At 51.5% G+C, this 12382-nt stretch overlaps 3 protein-coding genes across 3 annotated transcripts; 2 read left to right on the top strand and 1 right to left on the bottom strand.

Moving 5' to 3' along the window:
• Positions 1-4474: 4474 nt before the first annotated feature.
• GGS23DRAFT_558178 (Metallo-dependent phosphatase) lies at positions 4475-7174 on the top strand. Its single transcript, XM_051515743.1, has 3 exons — positions 4475-6052; positions 6160-7056; positions 7121-7174. The coding sequence occupies exons 1-2, from the start codon at positions 4944-4946 to the stop codon at positions 6863-6865; spliced, it is 1815 nt and encodes a 604-aa protein (XP_051373922.1). The 5' UTR covers positions 4475-4943; the 3' UTR covers positions 6866-7056; positions 7121-7174.
• Positions 7175-7567: 393 nt separating this feature from the next.
• Positions 7568-9006, top strand: GGS23DRAFT_415068 (cyclin-like protein). Its single transcript, XM_051513710.1, has 2 exons — positions 7568-8488; positions 8551-9006. Exons 1-2 carry the CDS (start codon positions 7673-7675, stop codon positions 8791-8793), a joined length of 1059 nt encoding a protein of 352 aa, XP_051373921.1. The 5' UTR covers positions 7568-7672; the 3' UTR covers positions 8794-9006.
• A 137-nt stretch (positions 9007-9143) lies between these two features.
• GGS23DRAFT_618183 (MFS general substrate transporter) lies at positions 9144-11616 on the bottom strand (the record flags this gene model as incomplete). The annotated part of the gene is made up of 11 exons (XM_051520919.1): positions 11087-11616; positions 10977-11022; positions 10855-10886; positions 10670-10794; positions 10432-10595; positions 10266-10349; positions 10024-10200; positions 9880-9963; positions 9514-9825; positions 9371-9445; positions 9144-9294 (listed from the first exon to the last, which is right to left on the bottom strand). The coding sequence occupies exons 1-11, from the start codon at positions 11322-11324 to the stop codon at positions 9144-9146; spliced, it is 1488 nt and encodes a 495-aa protein (XP_051373920.1). The 5' UTR covers positions 11325-11616.
• Positions 11617-12382: the final 766 nt, after the last annotated feature.

Genomic DNA, 12382 nt, shown 5'->3' with positions numbered 1-12382 from the left:
GAGCACAACGGTAGGAATTAATAGATTATTCTGAGTACCGGACGCAAGAAGAAAGAACGGAACAAGGGGCGTATAGGTCGAGACGTGGGATACGAGTGATACAACAAGGACAAGAGAGAGTGCGCGAGAGAAAGAGATAGAGAGACAGAGAGAGGGAGGAAGGGAGGGAGATATGGGAGAGGAAACCAGAATTAAGGGAGAGGGTGGAAGAGACGTAAGTAAAACATGTTTCTGGATTGATGCCAGACTTCGGGCGACTACCGATCTAAGGTTTACTGTTGTCATGCAAGATCTCTCTCCCGCTTACACGTATTGCATACACTGCATACATGCATACAGACATATTGCGCACACAGGCAGGTACGCAGCCGCTGTGATGCATATGTGAATAGTTGGATCCTATGTTGATGCATATAAGAGCAGACTATGATGCGCACGGATACTATATATACTATATATATATATCGTATCTATAGGCGGTTAACATGGGGGAGCGAGCAAGCGCTCTTCGGGGTTCTTCCCACCATGCATACCACGTACGTGCTAGTTAAGGGGGCGGCGGGTACGGATTGCGATGGATGGGTGGATGACAGTTGTCACAGTTGTGGTGGATAAAAATGGACTGCTCACCTGTCTACCTAAGGATTAGCTTATCAGATTGCCTGCTACCTACACACTGTATGATAGGTACCTACCTAGGTATAACTTGAAGGTATAAGGATTGGTTGGTTCCTGACAGTTCCTTATTATACATACAGTCATGCTTATTTTAGGCCTAATACCTACCTTGGTAGGAAACCTTCCCTTCAATACTCGCTCACAGGTACATTAGATACCTAGGCACGTACCTACCTCCTAGCCGACAGGTATACGTAGGAGAGTAGGTCTCGATAAAAAGGGGAGATAGATACCTGGTAGGTACCATGGTAGGTACAGGTATCTATGTACTGTACCTCTACCAGAAGATGTTAAGTACCTACCTACCTAACCTCTCTGGTATACGCTTGACTCGGCGAGGTGCCATAACGGGGCTAGAAGGCTCTCCCTTTTCATAATAGCCCTAGCTAGATACCTCTACGTGTAGGTACTTGATAACAAGGCTTCGTCTTCTCAGGGAGTTGGTTAGTTATAAGTAGCTGTCGGGGCACAGGTGGTTGGCTAACGAACCTATTACTCTCGACGATCTCATCACAGGAGACGGCGAATTAATGTCTCCAGAGACCATCCACGAAATTCGCTGGGGAAGTTCTGATTGGTTACCATAGGAGGCTTGAATTCTTTGCATCGACCTGGGGATTCTATGAGGTCGACTTGGGTTAGGCCAGGTACCGAGCTTACCCCGGCGTCCCCTGATGAAGTTAGGAGGTACTTCCTCTCGAGGCGGCAGATGCTGAGTACATACCGAAGTACCCCGTACACAGTAAGAGATGCCTTGTAGAGGCACGTGTTGTTATCCCGACATTTCTCGCCGTGGAGCTCGTATTCTACGAATATGATGGGGCTAGTAGTCTGCAGTGGGCTTTGCGACAACTACAGCCGTCAGTTTGAACGACAAAGGTTCTTCTTTCTACCTCCTATCATCGGTGCGTTCATCTATCGACACCTGCCTAGAAGCAGGCTAATTTCCATTCTTATTGCGACCTTGGATGGCTGGTCTCAATTCTCCGTCACCTGAGATCCATTCAACACCATCGCCTTCTGTTGAGTTCAAACTGCCAATCTGAATTACGAGAGCGCTGCGCCTCCTCGTACCCGTTTCAGCACGCGCGACTATGCTCGTAGGGCGTTCCAGAATTCTAGCTTGGCTCTCGAATCGTTTAGCAGGACCGGGGTTACGGCGAAGCCATACGTATGTACGTACATCCACTAACTAAGTGCATTCAAGGTAGCCTTGGTCTCGAGATCTTGTAACGATGTCCTTCGACATACATGCATAGGTATGTTCCCGAATGTGCCCAGTCCACCGGAAGATGGCGTAAATGCGTTATACAAACCCCAATCGGTGCTCACACGAATCTTCAACACGTTAACCCGCTGCTGTCATTGGCCTAGGACGAGAGGCCTCGCCTATGGCGCCTCCACGGTCTCTAAACGGCGACAAATCTTCAACGGAATCTCACGGCGAACTGGTGGCTGGATGGGGAGAAGAGAGCTTAACCGCCTCCCAGGTAGCGTCCTGGAAGCACAGCACACGCGATGCATAAAGTGGCCCTAAACCGTTTCGGCGTCAGGAGGGCCTCTCCAGTCGTCGATCGCGTGTCACAATTCATCTGATCACAGAACCCCGGTGTCCACACGATGCTAATGCGCACGTAGGGAGCAAGGCGCCTAAACCCCTATTCCATCGCAAAAGCAGTGGAACACTGCTACATTGCCCACAATCGCCTCGGAGGTGAACCCATGTGCCGTTGCAAGTACTCGACGATGTCGGAGCCGGCTGAGGTGTTGAGGCACGTGCCCAAGATCGGCACTTTGGTCTCGCCCATCTTGATAGTGTTTAGCATGAGTGTCGAACACGGACGTCTAGAACGAGCTACCTGCATACTATTGTCGCGAGCACAGTTCCACACGTATACGCGGCAAGCTGACAACGGTTTTTAGAGGGGACAGCAACACGATTCCTACTTGCGGAGTACTATCGTACACTTATCGTCGGAATCCAGAAGGACATAAAGTAAATCCATCCCTGCTTCTATTTCGAGGACTAACCCTACTATGATCGGCACGTGGCACCGACACGAACCGAGACCCGTAATCTCTCTTCTCCCAAGCTATCAGAGCCATTGGATACGACGTGATGGTAGTGGGCGGAGGCAGACCGAGAAACAGGAAGATGCCCCGATCGAATCGAGAGATACTAAGAAAGTTGAACCCATCCGAGGCACCACTTAGCTCACCCACGTCCCACCACGGCATCGGCCGTCGGGATTGCATACGACTAGGACAACAAACCTCCTCCGTCGTCCTCGAGAAGTCAGTAAGCAATGCTCGACACGAAGTGTTGGTATCAGGCGATTAGCATGTTGCGCGATTAGCGGTACGCTCAAGCGACGTGTCTGTTAACCGAGAAGCAAGGCGGTCTTCTGGAGCTTGTACTGGGCGTCGGCGCGTGCGTTATTGCCGTAGGTACGTGGTGTAAGACAGGATAGCATTCCCGGGTTGAAAATATGGCCAAATAGGCTGACGCCAGACTGGCAGACATAAGTTCATGTTGCATGGCAGCTTTCTGGAACTAACGGATGAGCGTTGACCAATACCGTCCAGGGTGGCTTCGGGCAGTAGGTAAAGTATCGATTACGACGGTACTCAGCTCGGCTGCACATGAAGGTAGACCACCACCTGCAGAAGCCTTCTAGGCAATACGGCTCGTTGCCAACAATGAGCTATACTGTGCAGCATAGCTCCGGGGCCTCCTACGTAGGCAGAATAGAAGACTAAAGATTACGAACATAATGGCTCGAATATATTTCACCGAAAACACCATGAACGAGGCTGGGCTTAGTGATGTTCGGTTCCAAAAGGGGCACCCATCAAGCTAGCCCAACGAAAGTTGACAACGCTCACGCCATCGCGTTACCTAACCTGGCCAACTGCCATATGGCATACCATCAGCTATTACTTAGCTATGATCGAACGGCAGTCGGCATCAGGCTGGGCCGATGGATTGCGTTTAAATTTGTCCTGTTGAATGGTGCCCTGCGCAGGAGGAGTTAAGCCCATCCGATGAGGAGCACCGACACGCAGAGCTGCCAAAAAAAGTTTTTAAGTTCGAGCTGAACTTAACTTAACTTAAGCAATTTCGAACTTAGCTTAAACTTGACTTAAATTTTTTTTTTTTGGAAAAAAACCTTAACTTAACTTAAACTTTTTTAAGAAAAACTTAAACTTAACTTAAAAACTTAAAAAAAAAAATTTTTAAATTTTCATAATTTTCAAAATATATTTCTTTTAATACTAATTCTAATTTAAATTTTCATTAGTATTAAAAGAATCTAATAGTAATATTTTCAAAATGAAAAGATTTTATAAAAGAAACTTAAACTTAAAATCTTAATATTGAAAGTTTACAATTAAAGATCTATTAATAAATTTTTAAATTAAAAATATATAAGTTTTAAAAAAGAATTTTTAATCAATAAATAATAATGAAAAATTTTTTTTTTCAAGTTTCTTATAGAAATGTATAAAGGTATAAATATATAAAATGTATAAAATATATAAAAATAATAGAAATTACACATATTTCTAGTATTAAGAAACTTAAAAAAACTTAAACTTAAACCTAAACTTAAACTTAACTTAAACTTAAAAAAACTTGACTTAACTTAACTTAAGTTTAAAAAAACTTAACTTAACTTAAAAACTGAAACCTTTTTTTTTTCAACCCTGCCGACACGCAGAGATGGGAGCTCCTGGACATGCCAAGATTTTTCTGATTCTCTCCTGCGATAACACATGGGCTCCCCACGTGCTGACGAGATTCGCAGTCCTGTATCTCTAGAGGTTTCTTGCCAAGACCAGCCATTTTCCCTCACCTGGCTGATCGGGACAAGCGTGAACATGTTTATATCAACTCAAGCTTCCTTATCCTGTGTGGCGCCTGCGCCGTACCTGCACCGCGCGAATCCTTACTGCAGCGTTACATGGTGCTTTACCGCCGCTGTGGTCTCACAGCCGATGCGTGAACGATAAATTAGGCAGGCTGTTCCGTGGGGGAAGGACTGGAACGGTACCGAGTTTCTAGTACCGCGAAAGCGGAGTGGGTTGGCGAGCATTGGTATTTAAAGGTGCCACACGCCCTGAGGTCTATTGCTTCAGTCACAGACGATCAGTTCCCTTACCAGCCTCCTGCATCCGGGACTTGGTGGTATTCCGCTGCTCTGTCGATCTCTCCGGGTGCCATACAGACACGAAATCGGCCGCTGTGATAAGCTTCTGGCACGATGGTCCACCTTACTCTCCCGGTCCTCTCCTTCGCCGCGGCAAGCTTGGCTGGCCTAGTTTCGGCTGGGGACTCGCTGTACAGTCGGCGCATGTCGAAGCGATTCATCGACACAGATGGCAACTTCAATATCTCCTTTTACCATATCAACGACGTGCACGCCCACCTCGATGAGTTTTCCTCGTCCGGCACTGATTGCACCAACCCGACGAGGGGGTGCTACGGCGGGTATGCCCGGGTCAAGACGGTCGTCGACGAGACACGACCGGGGCATCCCGACAGCCTATGGCTCAACGTGGGAGATGAGTTCCAGGGAACGCTGTTTTACAGCTTCTACCGTGGGGAGAAGATTGCCGAGACGCTCAACCAGTTGGGATTCGATGCTATGACCCTGGGCAACCACGAGTTCGACGGGGGCGATGAAGAACTGGGCGACTTTTTGAAGAACCTGACATTCCCTGTCATATCTGCCAATATCATCTCCGACAATGAGAAGCTAAACTCTACTATCAAACCGTACCACATTTTTGAGAAATATGAGCTGGCGGTGATTGGTGTCACGACCGAGACGACGTCCAGTATTAGCAATCCCGGCAAAGGGACGACGTTCACCGACTCGATCGCCGCCGTGCAGGCATCCATTGACGAGATTCGCAGGACCACGAATATCACCCGCATCGCAGCCATTACTCATATCGGGTATGAGGAGGATAAGCGCCTAGCTCGAGAGACGACCGGCCTCCAACTTATCATGGGCGGCCACAGCCACACACTTCTCGGAGATATGGAGGACGCCGAGGGCAAATACCCAACAATCGAGACAAACAAGGACGGCGACGAGGTCTTCATAGTTACCGCCTACCGCTGGGGCGAGTATCTTGGCTACATCGACGTCACCTACAACCCCCAAGGCAAGATCCTCGCCTACCACGGCGCCCCTATTCATTTGACCAACACCACCGAGCAGGACCAGGGTCTCCAGGCGCAAATCGATGAATGGAGAGGTCCGTTCGAGGAATTCGCCAAAGAGGAGATCGGAACCACGAATGTCCTGCTTGACCAGTCCACTTGCAGGCAAAAGGAATGCACACTGGGTGACCTCGTCTCCGAGTGAGTTTATCACTGCGTCCTATAGAGTCGGCGTCCTTCTTCTAGGCAGCCGCGGTGTCCCTACTGACCTACATTCGCGCCTTTGCTAACTAGACCCTTCCTACTAGTGCTCTCTACCAGTTTCGCGTGGACGGTGGCAGCGAGGCTGCCTTTAGCATCGTGAACGCGGGTGGCATCCGGGCATCCATCGATGTAGGCCCGATCACGCGGGGGGAGGTGCTGACGGCGTTCCCTTTCGGCAACGCGGTCGTTGAGGTGCAGTACTCGGGTACCGACCTATGGAGGATTTTCGAGGGTTTGGTAAGCGGCGTCAGCCAATTTAACGGGCGAAATGTCACCAGCTTCTTCCAGGTTAGCCGGGGCATCAAGGTCGAGTACAACCCGAACAACGCCGTTGGCCAGCGCCTAGTTCGCCTGACCATCGGCGGCGCACCCGTCGATCTCACCCGCGAGTATGTCGTTGTGACTGTCGACTTCCTCACCGGCGGAGGCGATAACATCTTCGAGCCCGTTAACGACGTCGTCGCTCTGGAGACGATGGACGAGGTGCTAGTCAGCTACATCCGCAATAATAGTCCAATCGACTTCGAGCTCGAGGGCCGCATCGCGATCGTCGAAGGTAGCAGCAACGGTAGCAACAGCGATACGCCCGCGAGCAATACTACATTCACAACTAGCCCGGCTTCACCGAGCACAACCGGCCCTCTGGCGCCGACCATAACACCAAGCAGCGCTGACAAGGTCGGCGGCGTAGTCTCCTCGGCCATGCTCCTAGTCTTCACGGCTATGCTGGCTGTCGTGGTGTCGTCGTAGAAGGGGTGCCTCTCGGGTTTGCGTGGCCGATAGAATTAGACTTATATAAACGCACAATCAACAAGCTTAACAAGGAATGGTGATGATGGTAATGAATGCTAGAATAATGTGTCATTCCCTTATTGCTGCTATCCAGCATGGGTCAACCTCTTCATTTTGACCTGGCTAAGCGTCCACATCTCCGGGACGATACCTGGGAACAAGTCTTCGGATTAGCCATTATGTTACACCAGCGTTCTTGATTACGACCGACTAACTTGAGCCGTCTTGTGCCTCATCTTCGCTAAGCCGGTTGTCATAGGATGCCTGGGCTTGTACCTGAACCTCAGAGGGTGCGGGGCGCTGAGCCGGGGGAGGGAGGGGGGCCTGATAGAGGTAAGGGGTACCTATAAGTACCTAGCCTAGGTGCCCCAGGTGGTGAATGAAGATAGGTACATTCAATCGGCACCGAAATCCCCTTCCAGGTGTCTCCTACCCACCCGCCTACCCAGGTACCTACTTATCTACATCAACCGAGTCTTCCATCTTTATTGTCATCCCCAGGTTTGACATCGTCCACGCTCGCACTTGTCCACCCCGGCTGCACGCGACCCTAGAAACCACGCAGTCGGCCTCTCTTCCTTACCTAGCCGCTGGCTCCGCTGTCTTCCCTATCGTCCTAGCGGCGCGCCTATTCGTCCGCCGCGCACGTCGAGCATCACGATCACCACACACCTACTTACGTCTGCGTCCGCGACCGCACACACATCGAGGATTGCGCTTCACCTTGAGGGCTAGTCCGGCTTGCCCACCGGCGCCACCCTCGCCATGGCCACCGAGGATGCTCGCTACAGGCAGTCTAGCCAATACCGCCTCTGGTCCTTTACCCCATCCGACCTGGCTACCCTCCGCGAAAAGACCAACACCCTCGCGCGAACACACATCTCCGACCGCTTGCTCGCCTCGGAACCTCCTCCCGACCCTCTGCCCGCCTTCCTAACGCCCGCCGAAGAGTATACGCTTCTCACCTACTTCACCTACGAACTCCTTCGCGCCGCCGCCTTTTGCCAGCTCCCCACCGATATCCAAGCCACTGCTGCTATATTCCTGCGGCGTTTCTATGTTACCAATAGCGTCATGACCTACCCGCCCCAGGAGCTTCTTAAGACTTGTCTATTCTTTGGGTGCAAGGCCGAGGGCTACTTCATGCGCCTGCAAAAGATTGTGGACACCTTCCCCAAGACGACGGGTGAGATGGTCCTGGCAGCTGAATACGTGCTGTGTCAGGGCATACGGTTCGCCTTCGACGTGCGACATCCCTTCCGCGCTCTGGAAGGAGCCGTTATGGAACTCCGAAGGCTCGGCGATTTCGCCGACGATAGGATCAACGAAGCGCACAGGAGGACGCGAGATATCCTAAAATTCAGCCCCCTAGTCACCGATGTCTATTTCCACTACACGCCAAGTCAGATCATGTTCGCGGCTTTGGCGATCGCCGACGAGGAATTGGTACGGCGAGTATTGCGAGAGGCGTTTTCCGGACAGGCCGAAGACGCCAAAGACAAGGCTTGGGGGGCTATACAGGACTGCAAGACCATGCTGGAGAAAGAACCTCTAGAGAAGCTGGCCAATTATGGGTCTGATGTAAGTCCCAGAGTAGAATGCCATTGTTGACCTTAGGAGACTGATTGATCCTTGGATGATAGCGCGAGAATAAGAAGGCCCTCAAAGTCTTGAAGGATAAGCTCGCGAAGTGCCGAGATCCGGACCGAGCCGACCTGGTGGCTTTGCAGAAGGCACGGAGAGAGCAGGCGTCCCAAAAGCCCAAGGCAACGCCGAGCCTCAAGGCAGACGAAGAGGTATTTGGGGGCAGAATCGGCCAAGAGCGCGAGTCTAAGAGGCGAAAGGTAGCTCTAGATGGAGGAGACTTGTTTGGACCTCCTCTGTGAAGACGGATCGTCAATCGCAAGTGGGCTCTTCGTTAGCCTTATGTCCTACGTCGACATGCGTCAACCCGGGACTGACGCAAGGGGTATACGGGAGGAGCAGAAGACTATCCTCACAATTACAGGATCGATATGATACGTTGCCTCGATATGATAATACGGCAGCAGGGCCGCGTTGCTGCACAAGGCCCGGTTTAGGTACACATGCTCCGGACACGATAATTAAAGGGGCTATACACCTTAAAATCTGGCATTCGTTGGCCGAGGGAATCGTGGGATTACCTCCCGCATAAGCTCCTACTTAAAGTAAATTCACACGTTTATCGAGAGTCCCTCAAATCATCCTCTCCACATTATACCTCGGCTTTGAGCTTCTCGATCTTTTTCTCCTCCTCAGCTTCCTGCGCCTCTAGAATCACGTCGGCGGGAATGCGATCTGGCGTAGCGTTCACCAGCACCAGCATCGGTGCTATCGATGCTGCCATGAGACCAAAGGTAACGCAACTAAGGGATCCCGGTCAGCGTACCGGTCGACAGCAACCGGAAAGTAGTGCGATAGAAGGAGAAGGGCAATGCTTACAACCCGATGAGGGGATTAGCTTTGATCTGAGTATTCATTCCGTAAGAAATGGCTTGGCCGACGGCTTCGAGACATCTACCCAGCATGTCAGTTTTCGAGTGCAGTTTCGGCTTATTTTTCTCTTGTCATCGCGGTATACATACCGGAATGCGGCACCGTTTCGGACGTTAGCTTGGGCGTCTGTCGCAAAGGACGACAGGAGCCAGTACATGTACGACTGCGATAGCGGCCCTGTAGTCTGGACAAAGAAGTACGGGAGGAAAGACGAAGCATATAGCGATTCGTCCCAATCGATCTTTCCAGGGTTCACGTCGTTGAATCTAACCTGTATAATAATAGACCAGATGTACACGCCCAAGTTAAGGATGACAACAGTGAAGAGACCGAGCTGGGCCCTACGACGTTGGCTGAGGGTCTTGATATCGAGGATAAAGCCCAGCCCAAAGCACCCAACGCTGCGCCTACGGTTAGAAAGCCGGAGAGGATAGAATGGCCTGGATGTCACTCACATGCAGAAGAATGGGGAAACGAGAGAAGACAGGGCGCGGGAACGAACGGAGAAGTACGTTCCTAGGTAAGTGGACCAAGTACCGCTGATTTGCCTATTAGCTGGAGCCCGTGGCCTCAAGAGAACGACAAATGCTGGGACGTACCTATAGAAGAATGACCACACCGCCCATAGAGCCGAGAGCAGTATGAGTTTAGAGGACATGGTAAACTTGATGAGTTTGAATTCTTGCTTGAAAGTAAGCTTCTCGGATACTAGGATTCTCGTCCCGTCCGATCGGACGACCCTCTCGAGGGGAGCAATGAGAAAAGCAAACGGCAAGCTACGTGATCGTCAGCGCATCGCCCCTTTGGCTTTGGGTGCTCGGGCCTGGTGGTTATGACTTACGCCAGACTCTCAATTATCAAGAACGCAACGTAAGTATCAGGTGTAACCCCGCCGACAGCTCCCTTCTCATGGTTCTTGGAGAGGCTAAAAGAGAGGAGGTCGACGGTTAGCAGTGCGCTCGCTCTCAGAATGGCCCGGGGCATAGAGAACACGCGTAGCTGCTTACTTGATAGCACCTCCAACTAGCTGCCCAAGGTTTCGGGCCACGATCCACAGAGCCAGGTATTTGCCACGGGCACCAGATGGAGCGAGTGACATGATAGACCCAGATTCGGCGACGTACCAACAGCCGCTACCGATTCCCGTAAAGAATCCTCCGAAGATGAGATACTATTCGCAGAGGGGCCAGTGTCAGGAGAAATCCGGGAGCTGGTAAACGGGGAACAGATGCGGCAGTAGCTTACCCACTGAGTGCCGAATTTACTGTTGCAGTAGTATGACGAGCCACGGATAGGGAATGACATGGCCCCGATGACCAACGCCCATTTCGTTCCAAGCTTATTGACAATGGGGCCGCCAAATAGACAGACTATAAATGCCAGGTTAGCGTGCCGACGAGGATTGTGAGAGCGAAGAAGGGCTTGATTACCGGTTGCTAACATGCTGTAATTGATTGCGGTACTGTTTGGAGAGAAAAGGAAGAAAGGAAGAAAAAATCGGTTAGAACATGCTTCTGAACACCTTGCTCCAGGTTGCTGCTATAGAACGTACGCAATGTTGGATGTCTGTGGAGTCGCGAGACCACCACCGCCAAGACCTAAGATTGTCAGTAAAGCTCAAGAGGACGTAGCCGGTTGTCGCGGGTCTCCTTCGTATCTTACCCGCGATCGCATCCGCCATGGCCGGCCCGCAGAATGCCTGAATGCTCAGCAGCATCATCTGCGTCAAACTATGGTGGTAGACGCGCTTCCAAAGCGGAACAGCTTTCTGGTACGCGTCCATGTCGACCCTTTCATCGCCATCGACGGTCGGACTCATAGGTAGCGAGCCCTGCCCTCGAAGCGCATCATCATTCCCACCCGCGTGGGTGTTAAGGGGCGCGGCGTCAAACTTGGACATGATGGCGGTGGCGCGTCGTCTTGACTTACGCAGCGGTGGGCGCGAAGAAGGAGAAACACCGAGCTGAAGAAGGCTGGGAGAGCAAGAGGCCTCTGATGGATATAAACACGATCCATTACCAGATATATATGCACCCCAGATATGCCGTAGAGTTGGAACCCTGCTCAATAAAATCTCTTCCCGTGCTTATCAAGGCGGGCAACTTCACTAATCTGTGGGTTTCTCGTCGTCCAGGTTGGCGGCGGCCTACTCAGATAGCGTAGCCCTCCAAGCTAGGGTCCAAACAAATCCTGGGGCACCCCACAATGCTTTGAAGATGACTTTACGTTACGAGATTCCAGTAAGGGGGACACGTGAACGACAATGACCATTCAATATAACACGGCTCTCTCGCTCGCGTGCGGGTCGTCCGCAGAAGCACAAAAAACGCCTTGTCCACTGAAGCCTCCACTAGTTTTCGATCTGGGTACCCGGGGAGCTGTGGTGATGGGGTAGAGTTCCCGGTCCGAGGGCGCGCCATCCGGCCGTGGGATGTGGGTATGTTAAGCCCACTTGGGCAACGATAGCAGTCCCAAAGCTGTGGGAGCAACCGGACGCATCGAACGTTCTCTCATTGCGTGCACCTAGACGTGATGGCCTAGTGTTGGTCTAAGAAGATGGTCGGGCACCGTAGTATTCAGGGTCCCCATGGCCATGCGTATGAACGCTGCTCAGGCCAATGGCCATAGAGACCCAGCAACAGAGAGCGGCGAATCTCTTGGCTCGTCGTTTCGGTTTAGCCTCTTTAGGTATTTCTAACAGTCTGGATTTGCACCCTGTCACGCACGCCCAGCGAGCCCCCTGGCCGAGCCTGCAGTACCGAGGAGGATCCCGTCTAACGCGAGAGCTAAGCTGGTCTGCATCGCGGGTAGATAGGAGAGCAACAGGTTCCGTGGCTTGGGATCTATTAGGTATCTTTTCCGACTCCGTCCGTCGCGGCTTTGTCATGTCATCGTCGCGTGTATGAATTAGACACGAACGCACAAGCGCGCGCATATATAGGGAGAGAGGGGTCGTGA

This window comes from Durotheca rogersii (assembly GCF_024521655.1).
Source record: "Durotheca rogersii strain YMJ 92031201 chromosome Unknown GGS23scaffold_5, whole genome shotgun sequence".
Classification (NCBI taxonomy): domain Eukaryota; kingdom Fungi; phylum Ascomycota; class Sordariomycetes; order Xylariales; family Xylariaceae; genus Durotheca; species Durotheca rogersii.
Note: the sequence above shows the minus strand (reverse complement) of the source record. Positions and strands in the feature narration are given on the sequence as shown.